Genomic DNA, 23,398 nt, shown 5'->3' on the forward strand with positions numbered 1-23,398 from the left:
GCCTGGGCTGACGGCCTGCCCCTCTCCAAGGATACTTCTTGGACAATGGACATAGTGGGGTATTTCCAGGAAAGGTGCCCCCCCAGGGAATTAACCGTCTTATAGACAGTAATAATCATGTTTTGATTTGAATTTATTCACTGTCTTGTAAATACTTAATGTTTGTACTTTGTGAATGTTCTGTGTAAATAAACTTTTGGAGTTTTATATGTAAAAATGGGCAGTGTTGACAAGGAGATTCGGCTGCCTGATGTGATTGTGAAATGGCAGTGATTTCAGGACGTACTAAATGCGTGGAACCTGTATAATCCAGCGGACATAGGGCGAGTAGACTTGGTGTTTAATGAACCACTTGGCCAGGCTACTCCACTCGCTCGCTGACCTTCCATAGATCGAGAGCCGAGGCTCGGTGTACTGATATTTGTTCTCCTCCAGATCCCGGGAGACTTCCTGCCAGGAAAGTACAAACAGCAAAGGCCTTTTACACACTGATACAGCAACAGTATTTCCACAGCATCTGACACCGCCTCAAGACTTACAGCTGAAGATCCCACAGCTAGCATCATGACAGTGGTCAGATGGGGGCTCCACGCTATTACATCGGTTCTATGATTCTGTAAGAAAGTTTTTTTACGTGCTTCCCATGTGCATGTGGGTTTCCTCCGGGTGCTCCGGTTTCCTCCCACAGTCCAAATATGTACCGGTCGGTAGGTTAACTGGTCAGTGTAAATTGTCCTGTGATTAGGCTGGGGTTAAATAGCTGGGTTGGAAGGGCCCGTTCCATGCTGTATCTCTATAAACATATCCCCAACCAACCCACGCCACCCACTTCCACTCGTGTGTCCAATTAATCTACTCACACGTACACTTCTGGACCCAGAGCAGACCCACGCCACCCACTTCCACCCGTGTGTCCAATTAATCTACTCACACGTACACCTCTGGACCCAGAGCAGACCCACTTCCACCCGTGTGTCCAATTAATCTACTCACACGTACACCTCTGGACCCAGAGCAGACCCATGCCACCCACTTCCACCCGTGTGTCCAATTAATCTACTCACACGTACACCTCTGGACCCAGAGCAAACCCACGCGGTCGCTGGGAGAACATGCAAACGCCTTACAGGCAGCGTCGGGAATTGAACCCGGGTCACTGGCGCGGTAATGGTATTCCTCTGCCATGTTGTCTCTGAGGTCCTGTGGTCTCCCCAGGAGCCTGAGGTCAATATTTACAGAGGCGTACTGCTTAAAAATAGTCCACGCTTACCAAGCTGCCTACAAGAGCCCAGCTCCATTTACATGCTTGGCCCAAATCCCTCTAATCATTTCCTATCTATGTCCCTGTCCAAGAGTATTTTAAATATCGTAATTCTATTCACATGAACCACTTCCTCTGGCAGCTCTTTCCATCACCCATCACCTTCTGGGTGAAAAGTTGCCCCTCACGAATAAACTCCTCTTGGGCTTTTAACTGGGTACAGTTATCGATTTTAATCAACATTTCGATGACAAGCTCTATCACCTCATCAGGGATGATGCCTGGGTACGTCGAGTCCTGAGCCCCATCCACAAACCCATAAGGAAGCTCAAATCACAGCTTAAGGGGGTTAAAGATGACCTGCGCCTCAGGATGGCTGGTGCTTGCAGGATTCCCTGTGAATGCAGAGCAGTGTATATCAGCCAGGGAAACCCACATCAAGGAGACCAGGAGGTGTATCCGTTTGGGTTAATCGGTAGTAGCAGAATGTTGCATTCGCAATGGCTGTAGACTGATCTTGATGGAAAATACAAACAGCTCCTTTTTAGTTGCCCATCAGTCCCCCTTTTCAATGTTTCCCCTCTCTCTATAAAGCTGTGCCCTCCCCAACCCTGTGATAATCCTGAGTCCGTCAGCTTTCCCAGTCCTGCTGCTGTGTTGGATCTTGCTGTGCATTGAGATGAACCAGCCAGAGGTACAGAGCATTCTCTCAGTGGTCCCTTCATCCAGTACAGGAGTGAACCCAGTCCGGTTTTCAGTTGCTGTAGCCCAAACACTTCAAGGTTCGATGTGTTGTGCTTTCAAAATGTTCTTCTGCACACCACTGTTGTAACGTGTGATCATTTTAGTTACTGTCGCCTTCCTGTCAGCTTGAACCAGTCTGGCCATTCTCCTCTGACCTCTCTCATTAACAAGGGGTTTTTGCCCACAGACCTACCACTTACTGGGGATATTCTTTTTGTTCATCACACCATTCTCTGTAAACTCTAGAGACTGTTGTGCGTGAAGATCCCAGGAGATCAGCAGTTTCTGAGATACTCAAACCACCCCATCTGGCACCAGCAATCATTCCACAGTCAGTCACTTAGATTACATTTCTTTCCCATTCTGATGTTTGGTCTGAACAACAACTGAACCTCTTGAACATGTCCGCATGATTTATGCATTGAGTTGCTGCCACATGATTGGCTGATACTTGTATTAATCAGCAGGTATACTGGTGTAACTAAATAAGTGCACACTGAGTACAAGTCCCAGCATGGCTTTTGCAAAATTTAATAATTACAACCAGTTTCAGTAACACACAGCCTGGAGTTCATGCGCCAGACCAGTAAGCACACGTCTGATGTTACTGAGGACAGGAGATCTCCCTTCTGTGCCCCATGCGGTCTGCACACTCAATTCTGCAGCTGACTCTGGTCTGAGCCTTTGTACTTTGGCAGGGCAGTTCAGGGTAGGACAGACACAGTGAGGGGCTGGGCACGGAGGAGGGCAGTAGAACAGAGGAATCGAGGTGTACAGATCCAGAATTCCTTGAATGTGCTTTCACAGGTAGATAAGCTCACAAAGAAAGCTTTTGCCACATTGGCCTTCATAAATCAGAGTAGAGGAGTTGGGATGCTATGTTGAAATTGAATAAGACGATGGTGAGGCCGAATTTGGAGCATTGTGTGTAGCTTTGGTCGCCCTACAGGAAAGATGTAAGAAAGAGTGCAGAGAAAATTTACAAGGATCTTGCTAAGACTTGAGGGCCTGAGTTATAAGGAAAGGTTGAATAGGTTAGGATTTTATTCCCTGGAGTGTAGAAAGTTGAGGGGAGATTTGATAGAGATATTCAAAATTATGAAGGTTATAGATAGGGCCTTTGGGTTAAGTGTGGAAGGTGAAATGTTTAAGGGGAACCTGAGGGGGAATTTCTTCACTCGGGATGGTGGGAATGTGGATCGAACTGCCAGCAGAACTGGTGGATTCAAAGTCAATTCAACACTTAAGAGAAGTTTGGATAGGTACATGGATGGGAGGTGTATGGAGGGTTGTGGTCAAAATGCAGGTCTATATGACTAGTTCAGTATGGACTAGATGGGCTGAAAGGCCTGTAGTGCTCTATGACTGTGTGACTCAGCAAACCCATGTGTTGTGGAGAAGTAAGTCACACCACCTCACAGGTTCACCCCATTACATAGCTGTCACATCTCTGTCCATGTCAGAGGCGACAAACAAAATAATATTTACTGAGTACTTTTCATACAGAGGCTGTAGTTCAAAGTGCTTTAAAAGGGATAAAGTGCAAACATGAAAATAAAAGACAAAAAGATGTTAGTTAAAAGCAAAGTTAAATAAATAGGTTTTGATCTGGTGTTCAAAAGTGTCAAATCACAAACAAGAGAAAATCTGAAGAATGTGGAAATCCGAGCAACACACAAAATGCTGGAGGAACTCAGCAGGCCAGGCAGCATCGATGGAAAAGAGTAAACACACAAAATACTGGAGGAACTCAGCAGGCCAGGCAGCATCGATGGAAAAGAGTAAACACACAAAATACTGGAGGAACTCAGCAGGCCAGGCAGCATCGATGGAAAAGAGTAAACACACAAAATGCTGGAGGAACTCAGCAGGCCAGGCAGCATCGATGGAAAAGAGTAAACACACACAAAATGCTGGAGGAACTCAGCAGGCCAGGCAGCATCGATGGAAAAGAGTAAACACACAAATACTGGAGGAACTCAGCAGGCCAGGCAGCGTCTATGGGGGAAAAGAGTAAACACACAAAATACTGGAGGAACTCAGCAGGCCAGGCAGCGTCTATGGAAAAGAGTAAACACACAAATGCTGGAGGAACTCAGCAGGCCAGGCAGCGTCTATGGGGGAAAAGAGTAAACACACACAAAATGCTGGAGGAACTCAGCAGGCCAGGCAGCATTGATGGAAAAGAGTAAACACACAAAATGCTGGAGGAACTCAGCAGGCCAGGCAGCATCGATGGAAAGGAGTAAACACACAAATACTGGAGGAACTCAGCAGGCCAGGCAGCATCGATGGAAAAGAGTAAACAGTCGATGTTTTGAGCTGAGACCCTTCATTAAGACCAGAGAAGAGTCTTGACCCAAAACATCGACTGTACTCTTTTCCATAAATGCTGCCTGGCCTGCTGAGTTCCTCCAGCATGTTGTGTGTGTTATTTTAAAGTGTCAACTGAGTTTGCATCCGTTCCAATTTTAGGTATTGAATTCTGCAGTGTAGGAGTGTAGTAAAAACACGTTGGCCTGACAATTATCTTTTGAGGGAGATAGTTTCAATTTAAGAGACCTGAAAGCTCAAGCAGGTTTATAAGACCATAAGACATGGGAGCAGAATTAGGCCATCTGACCCAGTGAGTCTGCTCCACCATTCAATCATGGCTGATCCTTCTTTCCTATCTCCTCCGCAAACCCAGTTCCTGGCTTTCTCCCCAAAACCTTTGATGCCATGTCCAAACAAGAACCTATCAATCTCTGCCTTAAATACACCCAACAACCTGGCCTCCACAACTGCATGTGGTAACAAATATCACAAATTCACCACCCCCCACTAAAGAAATTTCTCCGCATCTCTGTTTTGAATGGACGCCCCTCTATCCCGAGGCTGTGCCCTCTTGTCCTAGACTCTTCCACCATAGGAAACATCCTTTCCACATCTACTCTGTCTAGACCTTTCACCATTCAAAAGGTTTCAATGAGATCCCCCCCTCATCCTTCTGAATTGCAGCAACTACAGACCCAGAACAAAAAGACGTTCCTCGAATGACAACCCTTTCATTCCTGGAATCATCCTTGCCAACTTCCTCTGGATCCTCTCCAATGCCAGCACATCTTTTCTAAGATGAGGGGCCCAAAACTGTTCACAATACTCAAGGTGAGGCCACAGCAGTGAATAAAACAAAAATGTAGCTGTAATGTACTCTGGTCCCAGAGCATTGACAGCAACAAAGCAGATAAGGTACTGGACCTTTCAGAGGAAACAGAGAAACATCGAAAACCTACAGCACAATACAGGCCCTTCGGCCCTTCAATGCTGTGTTGAACAAGTACTTCAGAGGCCCACCCACAGCCCTCTATTTCTCTAAGCTCCATGTACCTATCCAGGAGTCTCTTAAAGACCCTATCGTATCCGCCTCCACCACAGTTGCTGGCAACCCATTCCACGCACTCACCACTCTCTGAGTAAAAAACTTACTCCTGACATCTCCTCTGTACCTACTTCCAAGCACCATAAAACTGTGTTGGCCATTTCAGCCCTGGGAAAAAGCCTCTGACTATCCACACGATCAATGCCTCTCTTCATCTTATAGACCTCTGTCAGATCACCTCTCATCCTCCGTCATTCCAGGGAGAAAAGGCCGAGTTCACTCAACCTATTCTCACAGGGCATGCTCCCCAATCCAGGCAACATACTTGTAAATCTCCTCTGCACCCTTTCTATAGTTTTCACATCCTGCCTGTAGTGAGGCGACCAGAACTGAGCACAGTACTCCAAGTGGGATCTGACCAGGGTCCTATAAAGCTGTAACATTACCTCTCGACCCTTAAACTCAATCCCACAGTCAATGAAGGCCAATGCACTGTATGCCCTCTTAACCACAGTCAACCTGCGCAGCAGCTTTGAATGTCCTATGGACCTGGACCCCAAGATCCCTCTGATCCTCCACACTGCCAAGAGTCTTACAATTAATACTATATTCTGCCATCATATTTGACCTACCAAAATGAAACACTTCACACTTATCTGGGTTGAACTCCATCTGCCACTTCTCAGCCCAGTTTTGCATCCTATCAATGTCCTGTTGTAACCTCTGACAGCCCTCTACACTATCCACAACACCTCCAACCTTTGTGTCATCAGAAAACTTACTAACCCATCCCTCCACTTCCTCATCCAGGTCATTTATAAAAGTCATGAAGAGTAGGGGTCCCAGAACAGATCCCTAAGGCACTCCACTGGTCACCGACCTCCATGCAGAATATAATCCATCTACAACCATTCTTTGCCTTCTGTGGGCAAGCCAGTTCTGAATCCACAAAGGAATGTCCCCTTGGATCCCATGCCTCCTTACTTTGTCAATATGCCTTGCATGAGGTACCTTATCAAATGCCTTGCTGAAATCCATATACACTACATCTACTGCTCTTCCTTCATCAATGTGTTTAGTCACATCCTCAAAAAATTCAATCAGGCTTGTTAGACATGACCTGCCCTTGACAAAGCCATGCTGACTGTTCCTAATCATATTATACCTCTCCAAATGTTCATAACTTCTGCCTCTCAGGATCTCCTTCATCAACTTACCAACCACTGAAGTAAGACTGACTGGTCTATAATTTCCTGGGCTATCTCTACTTCCTTTCTTGAATAAGGGAACAATGTCTGCAACCCTCCAATCCTCTGGAACCTCTCCCATCCCCATTGATGGTGCAAAGATCATCGCCAGAGGCTCAGCAATCTGCTCCCTCACCTCCCACAGTAGCCAGGGGTATATCTCATCCGGTCCTGAAGACTTATTCAACTTGATGCTTTCCAAAAGCTCCAGCACATCCTCTTTCTTAATGTCTGTATGCTCAAGTTTTCAATCCACTGCAAGTCATCCCTGCAATCGCCAAGATCCTTTTCCGTAGTGATTACTGAAGCAGAGTATTTATTAAGTACCTCTGCTATCTCCTCCGGTTCCACACAGTTTTCCACTTCCACACTTGATAGGTTCTATTCTCCCATATCTTATCCTCTTGCTCTTCACCTGCTTGTAGAATGCCTTGGGGTTTTCCTTAATCCTGCTCACCAAGGCCTTCTCATGGCCCCTTCTGGCTCTCCTAATTTCATTCTTAAGCTCCTTCCTGCTAACCTTATAATCTTCTACATCTCTATCATTACCTAGTTTTTTTGAACCTTTTGTAAGCTTTCCTTTTCTTCTTGGCTAGATTTTCAACAGCCTTTGTACACCACAGTTCCTGTACCCTACCATCCTTTCCCTGTCTCATTGAAACCTATGCAGAACACCATGCAAATATTCCCTGAACATTTGCCACATTCCTTCTGTACATTTCCCTGAGAACATCTGTTCTCAATTTATGCTTCCAAGTTCCTCCCTGATAGCTTCATATTTCCCCTTACTCTCCAATGCTATGGTAAAGGGGATAGAATTGTGATCACTGTCTCCAAAATGCTCTCCCACTGAGAGACCTGACACCTGACCAGGTTCATTTCCCAATACCAGATCAAGTACAGCCTCTCCTCTTGAAGGCTTATCTACATATTGTGTCAGGAAACCTTCCTGAACACACCTAACAAACTCCATCCTATCTAAACCCCTTGCTCTAGGGAAATGCCAATCAATATTTGGGAAATTAAAATCTCCCATCACAACAACCTTTCAATTAACAACAATTATTACACCTTTCCAGAATCTGTCTATCTATCTGTTCCTCGATGTCCCTGTTACTTTTGGGTGGTCTATAAAACACACCCAGTAGAGTTATTGACCCATTCCTGTTCCCAACTTCCACCTCCAGAGACTCAGTGGACAATCCCTCCATGACTTCCTCCTTTTCTGCAGCTGTGACACTATCTCTGATCAACAGTGCCACACCCCCACCTCTTTTGCCTCCCTCCCTGTCCTTTCCTGCTCCTTTCTGTATAAAGGAGGGCAGTTTCACATCGTTGGGGTGAGGAGAGTTTACAACAGATTACCTCACTGCATAGGCCATTGACTTACCTTGATGATGCAGGCAAAGTACTCTCCCTGGATGTAGTTGTCTGTCTTCAGGTAGAGATCCCGCAGCTCACTGGCACCCACCGGGTTGTATTTTGCATTAAATTTGTCAAATCGGTGAAAAGTTTGACGACCCTAAAAGGAAGATGAATTTTTCCAAATGAGATTTCTCAACGTTTGGCATAGAGGAGCGCGAGGTCATGTCATGGCTGTTCAAATCACTAGTTTGACCACAGGAACAGTCTGTACAACACACAGATGGAAGGGTGTGGCACCTGTTCCCGGCACAGGATAGCGGTCAGTGAGGCTCCGTTTGTGTGAGAACAGAAGGAAGTCATTGTCCATTGAGTGGTCACATACACCATGGAACGTACAGCAGAGAGAAAGAACCAGAATCGGGTTTAATATCACTGGCATGTGTTGTGAAACTATAAATATACACAAAAAATAAATAAAGTAGTGCAAAAACTGAACAGAACAATGTGAGGTTGTGTTCATGGGTTTATTGTCCATTCAGAAAAGAGGACAGGCCATTCTTATAACCTACTCGAAGATGATTCTAACCCTTCCATCCCAAGGAGCCCTCCCTATTTCTATCATCCATGTGCCTATTTAAAAGTTTCTAAAATATCCCAAATGAATCTACTTCTACTACTTCCCCATACAGCACATTCCACACATCCCCAACTCTGTGTAAAAAACCTGCCTCTGACATCACCCCTGCATACTTTCCTCCAATTAAGCCCTTTGTATTACCTATTGCCACTCTGTTGATGCCTCTTATCATCTTGTACACCTCTATCAAGACAGCTCTCATCCTCCTCCGCTCCAAAGAGAAAAGCCCTCACCAACTCAACCTGTCCTCATTAGACATGCTGTCAGATGCAGGCAGTATCCTTGGTCAATCTCCTCTGCACCCTCTCTAAAGCTTCCACATCCTTCCTATAATGAGGCGACCAGAACCATGATTGTTCACCAATCAGCTCAGGCTGTGGTGGACCGATAGTTTAAACACAGCTTTTCATCGGCCCTCCTTTAGCCCTACCACTCATTTCCCTCTCACCATAAGCCTGCAGCAAGGAAGCCCAGACCCTACCTCACCGCGCCAGCGGCAGCTCACCCGCCTTCTTGAGGGGCAGAGAGGGGTGCGCAATGAGTATGTAGATTTGGCACGTCACCAAAAGCCCTGGCAAGCAGCGGAGAGTATCCCAACCGGTTGCATCTCGGCCTGGCCTGGAAACCGATTACAGGAATGGGAAAGTAGTGGATGCAGCTCAGTCCTTTGTAGGCAAAGCCCTCCGCATCATTGAGCACATCTACATAACGTGAGGACATGCTCTCTTCTCAGGCAGGAGGTACAGGAGCCTTGGGTCCCACAACACCAAGTTCACGGGGGCCCCCCAGGGCTGCGTGCTCAGTCCACTGCTGTTCACTCTGCTGACCCATGACTGTGCTGCAACACACAGCTCAAACCACATCAAGTTCACCAATGACATGACCGTGGTGGGTCTCATCAGCAAGAACGAGTCAGCTTACAGAGAGGAGATGCAGCGGCTAAAGTACTGGTGCAGAGCCAACAACCTGTCTCTGAATGTAAACAAAACAAAAGAGATGGTTGTTGACTTCAGGAGGGCACAGAGTGACCACTCTCTGCTGAACATTGACAGCTCCTCAGTAGAGATCGTTAACAGCACCAAATTTCTTGGGGTTCACCTGGCAGAGAATCTCACCTGGTCCCTCAACACCAGCTCCAGAGCAAAGAAAGCCCAGCAGCGTCTCTACTTTCTGCGAAGGCTGAGGAAAGGCCATCTCCCACACCCCATCCTCATCACATTCTACAGGGGTTGTATTGAGAGCATCCTGAGCAGCTGCATCACTGCCTGGTTCGGAAATTGCACCATCTCGGATCGCAAGACCCTGCAGCGGATAGTGAGGTCAGCTGAGAAGATCATTGGGGTCTCTCTTCCCGCCATTACAGACATTTACACTACACACTGCATCTGCAAAGCAAACAGCATTATGAAGGACCCCACGCACCCCTCATACAAACTTTTCTCCCTCCTGCCATCTGGGAAAAGGCTCCAAAGCATTCGGGCTCTCATGACCAGACTGTGTAACAGTTTCTTCCCCCAAGCTATCAGACTCCTCAATACCCAGAGCCTGGACTGACACCAACTTACTGCCCTCTACTGTGCCTATCGTCTTGTTTATTAGTTATTGTAATACCTGCACTGTTTTGTGCACTTTATGCAGTCCTGGGTAGGTCTGTAGTCTAGTGTAGTTTTTTCTGTGTTGTTCTTACGTAGTTCAGTGTAGTTTTTTAAAAATTGTTTCATGTAACACCATGGTCCTGAAAAACATTGTCTAATTTTTATTGTGTACTGTACCAGCAGTTATGGTCGAAATGACAATAAAAAGTGACTAGACTTCTGAAACAGTTATTACCCCACAACCATCAGGCTCCTGAACCAGAGGGAATAACTTCACTCTGCACAATGAGCCTCAGGTCCCACACCACCAGGTTCAGGAACAGTTATTACCCCACAACCATCAGGCTCCTGAACCAGAGGGAATAACTTCACTCCGCACAATGAGCCTCAGGTCCCACACCACCAGGTTCAGGAACAGTTATTACCCCACAACCATCAGGCTCCTGAACCAGAGGGAATAACTTCACTCTGCACAATGAGCGTCAGGTCCCACACCACCAGGTTCAGGAACAGTTATTACCCCACAACCATCAGGCTCCTGAACCAGAGGGAATAACTTCACTCAGCACAATGAGCCTCAGGTCCCACACCACCAGGTTCAGGAACAGTTATTACCCCACAGCCATCAGGCTCCTGAACCAGAGGGAATAACTTCACTCAGCACAATGAGCCTCAGGTCCCACACCACCAGGTTCAGGAACAGTTATTACCCCACAACCATCAGGCTCCTGAACCAGAGGGAATAACTTCACTCAGCACAATGAGCCTCAGGTCCCACACCACCAGGTTCAGGAACAGTTATTATTCCACAACCATCAGGCTCCTGAACCAGAGGGAATAACTTCACTCAGCACAATGAGCCTCAGGTCCCACACCACCAGGTTCTGAAACAGTTATTACCCCACAACCATCAGGCTCCTGAACCAGAGGGAATAACTTCACTCAGCACAATGAGCCTCAGGTCCCACACCACCAGGTTCAGGAACAGTTATTACCCTACAACCATCAGGCTCCTGAACCAGTGAGGATAACTTCACTCAGCACAATGAGCCTCAGGTCCCACACCACCAGGTTCAGGAACAGTTATTACCCCACAACCATCAGGCTCCTGAACCTGTGTGGATAACTTCACTCACCACAATGAGCCTCAGGTCCCACACCACCAGGTTCAGGAACAGTTATTACCCCACAACCATCAGGCTCCTGAACCAGAGGGAATAACTTCACTCACCACAATGAATCTCAGGTCCCACACCACCAGGATCAGGAACAGTTATTATTCCACAACCATCAGGCTCCTGAACCAGTGTGGATAACTTCACTCAGCACAATGAGCCTCAGGTCCCACACCACCAGGATCAGGAACAGTTATTATTCCACAACCATCAGGCTCCTGAACCAGTGTGGATAACTTCACTCAGCACAATGAGCCTCAGGTCCCACACCACCAGGTTCAGGAACAGTTATTATTCCACAACCATCAGGCTCCTGAACCAGAGGGAATAACTTCACTCTGCACAATGAGCCTCAGGTCCCACACCACCAGGATCAGGAACAGTTATTATTCCACAACCATCAGGCTCCTGAACCAGAGGGAGTAACTTCACTCAGCACAATGCTGAAATGATTCTGTGACTTACAAACTCACTTTCAAGGACACTTTTTATTTTCCTGCAAGAAAATGAATCTCAAGGTAGGAAAGTAGATCTGGTTAACTAGGCTATTGGTTAATCGAGGCAGCTGCTTATTTGGGACAACCCTTAAAGAACAAAAGCTAATTGAGAAAATTGCCGGGATTACCTTCATTTATTTGGGACACTACGCTGCTTAATTGGTTCAGGAGACCAAACGGTTTCTAACTAGCGTCAGTCACATGCAGTTGTGTGGCCGTTAGACACTACACAGTGCTTAGAGCAAACAATTTCTAAATAGTGTCAGTTACATGTGCTTGTGTACAAAAAGCAGTGATTTCTGTCACTGATAGTTGGTGAGAAATAAGCAGAAAGATAATTCGGAACTGCTTTGCTCACTGTGATTTCAAACATTCGGGCTTGGAGATGCCAAAAATGGCTGGAAGTGAAAATAAAAAAATTTCACTACTTGAACAAGTTAGGAACTATGAAGAACTTGAAGGTATTGACAATCATCTTGAATGCTACAATGAAAATAAAGATTTTAAGAATACATTGCATGAAGGAAGTCTATTATCTGCATTATGTGTCTGCACTGATTTCAAAGTAAATTTATTATCAAAGTACATAAGTGTCACCATGTACAACCCTAAAATTCACTTTGTGGGCATAATCAATAAATCCAATAATCATAACAGGATCAATGAAAGACCTCTTCAACAAGGCCAACAATCAGTGTGCAAAAGACAACAAACTGCAAATACAAAAACAGAAAAAAGAAACAACAATGATAATAAATAAGCAATAAATATCGAGAACATAAGATAAGAGCCCTTGAAAGTGAGTCCATATTTTGTGGGAACGGTTCAGTGGTGGGGTGAGTGAAGTTCTCCCCACTGGTTCAAGAGCCTGATGGTCAAGGGGTAATAGCTGTTGCTGAACCCTGGAGGGCAGGATCGTATCCAGTACCCTTTGTGATTCATTTAGTTGATCAAAAGAGTACGGCAGCGTTCATTGGATGAATTCCTCTGTCGATAACTGTTAAAACTAATACAAAGTTCTATAGTACTGTAGTAATATTGGTATTGTTATAATTTGTTTTGTATTTCATTTAAGTACAGAACTTGGTACTTGGTTAAATGGTAGTTTGTCTTTTTTATACCGTTAACTATTTCTATGAGACTTTGGTTATTGGGCCACACACACATATTTTATATATATATATATACACACACACACACACACATATACACACTGTAGCTAGGGTACCTAAATCTTTTGTAGAGTACTGTAACTTCAATTTATAATTTACAATTAGAATTGGACTGGTTTTTGGTTGAATTATTATCGGCTATATTCACATTCCTCCAGAATACTCCCGAACAGCAACCACAACAGGCATCGAGCCCGTCAGTGAGCGAATCTCATTCCCATTTACATTTACAAAAGTCTTTGTCACACTAGTTGGATATGTGTCCCAAAGACTTTTGCACAGTACTGCACCTTGATAATAAGTTGACTTGGAACTGCGAAATGCTGGTCTGATACTGATCCCATCTTTAACAGAGCACAGCAATGCTGGAGGGAAGTGCCAATGATAACCGTGAACAGAGCAATGGACTCACCGCATGCACGTCTAGCGAATCGACAGTGAGGTCGTAGGGATCCATGTTGAGGCTGGCAAACAGCTGGCGGAGGGTCAGCTTGTGACCCTTCCTCTCCAGGACCACCCTGTCTGCCTCCTTCTTGTTGGTCTGCTGGATAAACCTGAGCAGGTGTTTCTGACTCATGCATGCAGCCGCGTGGATGTGGGTGTCCACCTGGGATACAAGCAGACACAGTCAGTACTCCCCGGACACAGGACAATAACACAACAACTCTGCTCTGACTCAGACAGAGTGATCACATGTATTTCGATAACACTGAGGACTTACCCTAACAATCCATACCCAGGAAATTCAACATTAGCATCATCTGACTGCACATTCATACAACCCAACGAAACAACATTCCTCCAGACCGCGGTCACCCACAATACATATATACAACCCAACGAAACAACGTTCCTCCGGACCACGGTCACCCACAATACATATATACAACCCAATGAAACAACGTTCTTCCGGACCAGGGTCACCCACAATACATATATACAACCCAACGAAACAACGTTCCTCCGGACCACGGTCACCCACAATACATATATACAACCCAACGAAACAACGTCCCTCCGGAACACGGTCACCCACAATACATATATACAACTCAACAAAACAACGTTCCTCCGGACCACGGTCACCCACGATACATATATACAACCCAACGAAACAACGTCCCTCTGGACCACAGTCACCCACGATACATATATACAACCCAACGAAACAACATTCCTCCGGACCACGGTCACCCACAATACACATATACAACCCAACGAAACAACGTTCCTCCGGACCACGGTCACCCACAATACATATATACAACCCAACGAAACAACATTCCTCCGGACCAGTCACCCACAATACATATATACAACCCAACGAAACAACGTTCCTCCGGACCACAGTCATCCGCAATACATATATACAACCCAACGAAACAACATTCCTCCGGACCACGGTCACCCACAATACATATATACAACCCAATGAAACAACGTTCTTCCGGACCAGGGTCACCCACGATACATATATACAACCCAATGAAACAACGTTCCTCCGGACCACGGTCACCCACAATACATATATACAACCCAACGAAACAATGTTCCTCCGGACCACGGTCACCCACAATACATATATACAACCCAACAAAACAACGTTCCTCCAGACCACGGTCACCCATGATACATATATACAACCCAACGAAACAACGTCCCTCCGGAACACGGTCACCCACAATACATATATACAACTCAACAAAACAACGTTCCTCCGGACCACGGTCACCCACGATACATATATACAACCCAACGAAACAACGTCCCTCTGGACCACAGTCACCCACGATACATATATACAACCCAACGAAACAACATTCCTCCGGACCACGGTCACCCACAATACACATATACAACCCAACGAAACAACGTTCCTCCGGACCACGGTCACCCACAATACATATATACAACCCAACGAAACAACATTCCTCCGGACCAGTCACCCACAATACATATATACAACCCAACGAAACAACGTTCCTCCGGACCACAGTCATCCACAATACATATATACAACCCAACGAAACAACGCTCCTCTGGACCATGGTCACCCACGATACATATATACAACCCAACGAAACAACGTTCCTCCGGACCACAGTCACCCACGATACATATATACAACCCAACGAAACAACGTTCCTCCGGACCACGGTCACCCACGATACATATATACAACCCAACGAAACAACATTCCTCCGGACCATGGTCACCCACGATACATATATACAACCCAACGAAACAACATTCCTCTGGACCACGGTCACCCACGATACATATATACATATATGGGTGGGGGAGATCCCAGTGATCGCATTGTCTGGAATGCGCTGGAAAAATCAGTATATTACCATGGCAACACTGCACCAACTGTTGACAACCCAGTCGAGAGCAGCATCGTCTCTAAGTGATGTCAGTTATATTTCAATAGCACCTGGGGACAACCACCTCACAACCTGTAGCTAGGAATTTCAATCTAACCTAACCCTTGTTTTTCTATCTCCACTTGCCTATCTAAGAGTCTCTTAAATGTCCCCAATGTATCAGCCTCTACCACCACCCCTGGCAACACGTTCCATGCACCCATCCCTCTCTAAATAACTCACCTCTGACGTTCCCCCCAGACCTCCCTCCAGGTTATGCCCCTGGTACAGTGCTGGTTCTACTGACGTGCAGGCCATGGCTCTCCGTCTCTGTACAATGCCAGTGTTTCAGGGGGCTTATTTATTTACTTATGTGGAGATACTGTGTGGAATAGGCTGTCACGGCCCAAAGAGTCGCACTGGCCAGCAGCCCACCTACTTAATGCCAGCCTAATCCTGGGACCAATTAAACTACCCAGTTCATCTTTGGACTGTGGGAGGAAACCCACACATTCCACGGGGAGGACGATCAGAATTGAACTCCGAACTCTGACCCCCTGAGCTTTAATCATGTAGCACTAACCAGTACACTACCACGCTGGTGGCACATAACAGCTATGCTCTCGCGGTCTCAGCCAGGGAGTTTCTACTGAAACTGCACTCAGCCTGTGTCTGCTGGTCACTGACTGGCATTGGCCAATGAGTTCAGCCAGTGGTCGATGTGGTTAGGAGTTCTCAGCCAGTGATAGAAACCAGTCCCAAACTGCCAATGGGTTCCGGCCTGTGATGGTGACCGGTGTCCAACCCTGTCCAGTGAGCTCAGCCAGTGGTGGTGACCGGTGTCCAACCCTGTCCAGTGAGCTCAGCCAGTGATGGTGACCGGTGTCCAACCCTGTCCAGTGAGCTCAGCCAGTGGTGGTGACCGGTGTCCAACCCTGTCCAGTGAGCTCAGCCAGTGGTGGTGACCGGTGTCCAACCCTGTCCAGTGAGCTCAGCCAGTGGTGGTGACCGGTGTCCAACCCTGTCCAGTGAGCTCAGCCAGTGGTGGTGACCGGTGTCCAACCCTGTCCAGTGAGCTCAGCCGGTGGTGGTGACCGGTGTCCAACCCTGTCCAGTGAGCTCAGCCAGTGGTGGTGACCGGTGTCCAACCCTGTCCAGAGAGCTCAGCCAGTGGTGGCGACCGGTGTCCAACCCTGTCCAGAGAGCTCAGCCAGTGGTGGTGACCGGTGTCCAACCCTGTCCAGAGAGCTCAGCCAGTGGTGGTGACCGGTGTCCAACCCTGTCCAGTGAGCTCAGCCAGTGGTGGCGACCGGGGTCCAACCCTGTCCAGTGAGCTCAGCCAGTGATGGTGACCGGTGTCCAACCCTGTCCAGTGAGCTCAGCCAGTGGTGGTGACCGGTGTCCAACCCTGTCCAGAGAGCTCAGCCAGTGGTGGTGACCGGTGTCCAACCCTGTCCAGTGAGCTCAGCCAGTGGTGGTGACCGGTGTCCAACCCTGTCCAGTGAGCTCAGCCGGTGATGGTGACCGGTGTCCAACCCTGTCCAGTGAGCTCAGCCAGTGGTGGTGACCGGTGTCCAACCCTGTCCAGTGAGCTCAGCCAGTGGTGGTGACAGGTGTCCAACCCTGTCCAGTGAGCTCAGCCAGTGATGGTGACCGGTGTCCAACCCTGTCCAGTGAGCTCAGCCAGTGGTGGTGACCGGTGTCCAACCCTGTCCAGAGAGCTCAGCCGGTGGTGGCGACCGGTGTCCAACCCTGTCCAGTGAGCTCAGCCAGTGATGGTGACCGGTGTCCAACCCTGTCCAGTGAGCTCAGCCAGTGATGGTGACCGGTGTCCAACCCTGTCCAATGAGCTCAGCCAGTGGTGGTGACCGGTGTCCAACCCTGTCCAGTGAGCTCAGCCAGTGGTGGTGACCGGTGTCCAACCCTGTCCAGTGAGCTCAGCCAGTGGTGGTGACCGGTGTCCAACCCTGTCCAGTGAGCTCAGCCGGTGATGGTGACCGGTGTCCAACCCTGTCCAGTGAGCTCAGCCAGTGGTGCTGACCGGTGTCCAACCCTGTCCAGTGAGCTCAGCCAGTGATGGTGACCGGTGTCCAACCCTGTCCAGTGAGCTCAGCCAGTGGTGGTGACCGGTGTCCAACCCTGTCCAGTGAGCTCAGCCAGTGGTGGTGACCGGTGTCCAACCCTGTCCAGTGAGCTCAGCCAGTGGTGGTGACCGGTGTCCAACCCTGTCCAGTGAGCTCAGCCAGTGGTGGTGACCGGTGTCCAACCCTGTCCAGTGAGCTCAGCCAGTGATGGTGACCGGTGTCCAACCCTGTCCAGTGAGCAGCCAGTGGTGGTGACCGGTGTCCAACCCTGTCCAGTGAGCTCAGCCAGTGGTGGTGACCGGTGTCCAACCCTGTCCAGTGAGCTCAGCCAGTGGTGGTGACCGGTGTCCAACCCTGTCCAGTGAGCTCAGCCAGTGGTGGTGACCGGTGTCCAACCCTGTCCAGTGAGCTCAGCCAGTGATGGTGACCGGTGTCCAACCCTGTCCAGTGAGCTCAGCCAGTGATGGTGACCGGTGTCCAACCCTGTCCAGTGAGCTCAGCCAGTGGTGGTGACCGGTGTCCAACCCTGTCCAGTGAGCTCAGCCAGTGGTGGTGACCGGTGTCCAACCCTGTCCAGAGAGCTCAGCCAGTGGTGGTGACCGGTGTCCAACCCTGTCCAGTGAGCTCAGCCGGTGGTGGTGACCGGTGTCCAACCCTGTCCAGTGAGCTCAGCCAGTGGTGGTGACCGGTGTCCAACCCTGTCCAGTGAGCTCAGCCGGTGGTGGCGACCGGTGTCCAACCCTGTCCAGTGAGCTCAGCCAGCGGTGGTGACCGGTGTCCAACCCTGTCCAGTGAGCTCAGCCAGTGATGGTGACCGGTGTCCAACCCTGTCCAGTGAGCTCAGCCAGTGGTGGTGACCGGTGTCCAACCCTGTCCAGAGAACTCAGCCAGTGATGGTGACCGGTGTCCAACCCTGTCCAGTGAGCTCAGCCAGTGGTGGTGACTGGTGTCCAACCCTGTCCAGAGAACTCAGCCAGTGGTGGCGACCGGTGTCCAACCCTGTCCAGTGAGCTCAGCCAGTGGTGGTGACCGGTGTCCAACCCTGTCCAGTGAGCTCAGCCAGTGGTGGCGACCGGTGTCCAACCCTGTCCAGTGAGCTCAGCCGGTGGTGGTGACCGGTGTCCAACCCTGTCCAGTGAGCTCAGCCAGTGATGGTGACCGGTGTCCAACCCTGTCCAGTGAGCTCAGCCAGTGATGGTGACCGGTGTCCAACCCTGTCCAGTGAGCTCAGCCGGTGGTGGCGACCGGTGTCCAACCCTGTCCAGTGAGCTCAGCCAGTGGTGGTGACCGGTGTCCAACCCTGTCCAGTGAGCTCAGCCAGTGGTGGTGACCGGTGTCCAACCCTGTCCAGTGAGCTCAGCCAGTGGTGGCGACCGGTGTCCAACCCTGTCCAGTGAGCTCAGCCAGTGGTGGCGACCGGTGTCCAACCCTGTCCAGTGAGCTCAGCCGGTGGTGGTGACCGGTGTCCAACCCTGTCCAGTGAGCTCAGCCAGTGATGGTGACCGGTGTCCAACCCTGTCCAGTGAGCTCAGCCAGTGATGGTGACCGGTGTCCAACCCTGTCCAGTGAGCTCAGCCAGTGATGGTGACCGGTGTCCAACCCTGTCCAGTGAGCTCAGCCAGTGGTGGTGACCGGTGTCCAACCCTGTCCAGTGAGCTCAGCCAGTGGTGGTGACCGGTGTCCAACCCTGTCCAGTGAGCTCAGCCAGTGGTGGTGACCGGTGTCCAACCCTGTCCAGTGAGCTCAGCCAGTGGTGGCGACCGGTGTCCAACCCTGTCCAGTGAGCTCAGCCGGTGGTGGTGACCGGTGTCCAACCCTGTCCAGTGAGCTCAGCCAGTGATGGTGACCGGTGTCCAACCCTGTCCAGTGAGCTCAGCCAGTGGTGGTGACAGGTGTCCAACCCTGTCCAGTGAGCTCAGCCAGTGATGGTGACCGGTGTCCAACCCTGTCCAGTGAGCTCAGCCAGTGGTGGTGACCGGTGTCCAACCCTGTCCAGAGAGCTCAGCCAGTGGTGGTGACCGGTGTCCAACCCTGTCCAGTGAGCTCAGCCGGTGGTGGTGACCGGTGTCCAACCCTGTCCAGTGAGCTCAGCCGGTGGTGGTGACCGGTGTCCAACCCTGTCCAGTGAGCTCAGCCAGTGGTGGCGACCGGTGTCCAACCCTGTCCAGTGAGCTCAGCCAGCGGTGGTGACCGGTGTCCAACCCTGTCCAGTGAGCTCAGCCAGTGGTGGTGACCGGTGTCCAACCCTGTCCAGTGAGCTCAGCCAGTGGTGGTGACCGGTGTCCAACCCTGTCCAGTGAGCTCAGCCAGTGGTGGCGACCGGTGTCCAACCCTGTCCAGTGAGCTCAGCCAGTGGTGGTGACCGGTGTCCAACCCTGTCCAGAGAGCTCAGCCAGTGGTGGTGACCGGTGTCCAACCCTGTCCAGAGAGCTCAGCCGGTGGTGGTGACCGGTGTCCAACCCTGTCCAGAGAGCTCAGCCAGTGGTGGTGACCGGTGTCCAACCCTGTCCAGAGAGCTCAGCCAGTGGTGGTGACAGGTGTCCAACCCTGTCCAGTGAGCTCAGCCAGTGATGGTGACCGGTGTCCAACCCTGTCCAGTGAGCTCAGCCAGTGATGGTGACCGGTGTCCAACCCTGTCCAGTGAGCTCAGCCAGTGGTGGTGACCGGTGTCCAACCCTGTCCAATGAGCTCAGCCAGTGGTGGTGACCGGTGTCCAACCCTGTCCAGTGAGCTCAGCCAGTGGTGGTGACCGGTGTCCAACCCTGTCCAGTGAGCTCAGCCAGTGGTGGTGACCGGTGTCCAACCCTGTCCAGTGAGCTCAGCCAGTGGTGGTGACCGGTGTCCAACCCTGTCCAGAGAGCTCAGCCAGTGGTGGTGACAGGTGTCCAACCCTGTCCAGTGAGCTCAGCCAGTGATGGTGACCGGTGTCCAACCCTGTCCAGTGAGCTCAGCCAGTGATGGTGACCGGTGTCCAACCCTGTCCAGTGAGCTCAGCCAGTGGTGCTGACCGGTGTCCAACCCTGTCCAGTGAGCTCAGCCAGTGGTGCTGACTGCCCTCAGCAGCGTTGCTGATTCACTCTCTCACCTTGCGGACGTTGTAGAAGTCGCGGTGTGGCACCCCCTTCAGTTCCCTCAGCTCCGCCATCTCGTTCAGCATCTCGTGTAGGTAGAACTTGGAGCCCAGGAAGTTCAGCCTCCGGTGGCAGTAGGTCTTCCTGTGGGACAAACCATAAGACCAGGAGGCATAGGAGCATTCGGCCCATAAAGTCTTCTCTGCTATTCCATCATGGCTGATCTATAATCCCTCTCAACCCCATTCTCCTGCCTTCTCCCAAAACCTTTGGTACCCTGGCTAATCAAGAATTTATTAACCTCTGCTTTAAATATACCCAATGACTTGGCCTCCACAGCTGCCTGTGGCAATGAATTCCACAGATTCACCACCTCCTGGCCAAAGATATTCCACCTCATCTCTGTTCTAAAAGGTCATCACTCTATTCTGAGGCTGTGCCCTCTGGTCCGAGACTCTCCCACTATAGGAAACATCCTCTCCACATTCACTGTCTGGGCCTTTCAATATTCTATAGGATTCAATGAGATCCCCTTCATTCATCTAAACAGCAGCAAGTACAGGCCCAGAGTCATCAAACAATCTTCTTTCATTTCTGAAATAATTCTTGTGAAGCTCCTCTGGACTCTCTCGAATACCACCACATTCTTTCTGAGATAAGAGGCCCAAAACAGCTCACAATACTCCAACCACGGTCTGACCAAAGCCTTATAAAGCCTCAGCACGACATTCTTGTTTTCCTGTTCTCGAAATGAATACTAACATGCATTTGCCTTCCTCACCACCGACTCAATCTGCAGGTTAACCTTTAGAGAATCCTGCACAAGGATTCCCAAGTCCCTTTGCACCTCTGATTTTTCAATTTGCTCATGAGTTAGAAAATAGTCTACACCTGTATTTCTCTACCAAAGTGCATGATCATACACTTCCCTACACTGTATTCCATACAAGAAAATGAATTTCAGGGTAGTTCATGGTGACGTGGGGATTATGTTACGTTGATAATAAATTTACTTTGAACTTTGAATTGCCACTTCTTTGCCCATTCCCCTAATCTGTCTAAATCCTTCCGCAATCTCCCTGCTTCCTCAACATTACCTACCCCTCCATTTATCTTTGTATTGTCTGCAAGTTGGCCACAAAACCATCAATTCTGTCATGCAAATCATTGACATACGACTTAAAAAGAAGCAGTCCCAATACAGACTGCTGTGGAACATCACTCATCACCGGCAGCTGACCAGAAAAGGCCCCCTTTATTCCCACTCTTTGCCTCCTGCCAGTCAGCCAATCTTTTAACCGTGCAAGTATCTTTCCTGTAATACCATGGGCACTTATCTTGTGAAGCAGCCTCATTTGTGGCACCTTATCAAAGGCCTTCTGAAAATCCAAGTACACAACATCGAACTGACTCTCCTTCGACCATCCTGCTGTTATCTCTTCAAAGAATCCAACAGCTTTGTCAAGCGAGATTTTTCCTCAAGGAAACCATGGTGACTTTGGCCTATTTTATCATATGCCTTCAAGTGCCACAAAATCACACCCTTAACAATGGAAATTAATCCTTAATAATATCCCAGTACGTATGAAAACCAATTCTAGTTCCAATTCCATCTTTGTGGAGACATGACTTACGTGGGGCCATCAGCAATGAGGGCGAGGATGTGACTGAGGTCCAGGGTGAAGGTCTCGAGGTCAGGGTAGGGGAGACCTTTGGGTTCATCCTGTTCCATCATCTCCTTATTCTCATAAACAAATATCACACCTTCCTTCATCTTTGCCACATACTCCAAGTTCTCTGGTGCACTGCTCAGATCATAGGGATCCTCGCCACCTCTGGGGGCAGAGCAGAAGTCTGGAGAAATGAGAACAAAGTGGTTAGACCTTCCCATGGTTCGCCAGTTCACACACCACCACATCCTCTCACAAAGTCATTTCCAACCTCTGGACGCCAGGGCTTCCGAATTACTGGACACCAGGTCCATTGAGATGTCCCATCACCATCCAGGGTCCGACCGGCTCAAGGGGTGGCCTGATCTGAATGTTAGAGGACTTCATCGAAGACAGAAAATGTGTTTTTTAAAGACTGCAAATGCTGCAATCTGAAATAAAAACAAAACTTGATAGGAGATCTTATAGAACACATACAATTATGAAAGGGATAGATAAGTTAGAGGCAGGAAAGTTGTTTCCACTGATAGGTGAGACTAGAACTAGGGCACACAGCCTCAAGATCCAGGAGAGTAAATTTAGGACGGATGGAAATGGGGAGGAACCGCTTTTCCCAGAGGGTGGTGAATCTGTGGAATTCTCTGCCCAATGAAGCAGTGGAGGCTGCCTCAGTAAATATATTTAAGACAAGGTTGGATAGATTTTTCCATTGTAGTGGAATTAAAGGTTATGGGGAAAGGCAGGTAGGTGGAAATTAGTCCATTTCCATTCATCCTTTTACAACAGAGATGAGGAAGAATTTCCTTAGCCAGAGATTGGTGAACCTGTGGAATTCATTGCCATAAACAGCTGTGGAAGCTAAGTTGTTATGTATATCTAAGGCAGAGGTTGATAGGTTCGTGATAGACTCCATTTTGACACTGTGTCTTAGAGTCTCCCACCACAGGAAACATCCTCTCCACATCCACTCTGTCAAGGCCTTTTACCATTCGATAGGTTTCAATGAGGTCACCCCTCATTCTTCTGAATTCTAGTGAATACAGGCCCAGAGCCGTAAGTACTATTCATATGACAAGCCATTCAAACCTAGAATCATTTTTATGAACCTCTTTTGACCCCTCTCCAGTTTCAGCACATCCTTTCTAAGAGAAGG

General features: G+C 49.0%; 1 protein-coding gene across 4 annotated transcripts in view; it reads right to left on the reverse strand.

Moving 5' to 3' along the window:
* LOC132397439 (AMP deaminase 3-like) overlaps nt 1-23,398 on the reverse strand; it is an 82,544-nt gene that overhangs the window by 23,192 nt on the left and 35,954 nt on the right. For 3 of the 4 annotated variants that reach the window (XR_009513379.1, XM_059976232.1, XM_059976234.1), the window contains exons 5-9: nt 22,210-22,429; nt 20,590-20,719; nt 13,467-13,661; nt 8,004-8,135; nt 287-450 (exon numbers count right to left, since the gene is read on the reverse strand). Coding sequence is in view for 3 of the 4 variants with exons in the window: in XM_059976232.1 (XP_059832215.1) it covers nt 287-450; nt 8,004-8,135; nt 13,467-13,661; nt 20,590-20,719; nt 22,210-22,429 (841 nt within the window). In the remaining variant the exon portion in view is untranslated. The remainder of the gene's footprint in view (nt 1-286; nt 451-8,003; nt 8,136-13,466; nt 13,662-20,589; nt 20,720-22,209; nt 22,430-23,398) is intronic. The other variant, XM_059976235.1, reaches the window with a different exon arrangement.

The sequence above is a fragment of the Hypanus sabinus genome, chromosome 7, assembly GCF_030144855.1.
Source record: "Hypanus sabinus isolate sHypSab1 chromosome 7, sHypSab1.hap1, whole genome shotgun sequence".
Classification (NCBI taxonomy): domain Eukaryota; kingdom Metazoa; phylum Chordata; class Chondrichthyes; order Myliobatiformes; family Dasyatidae; genus Hypanus; species Hypanus sabinus.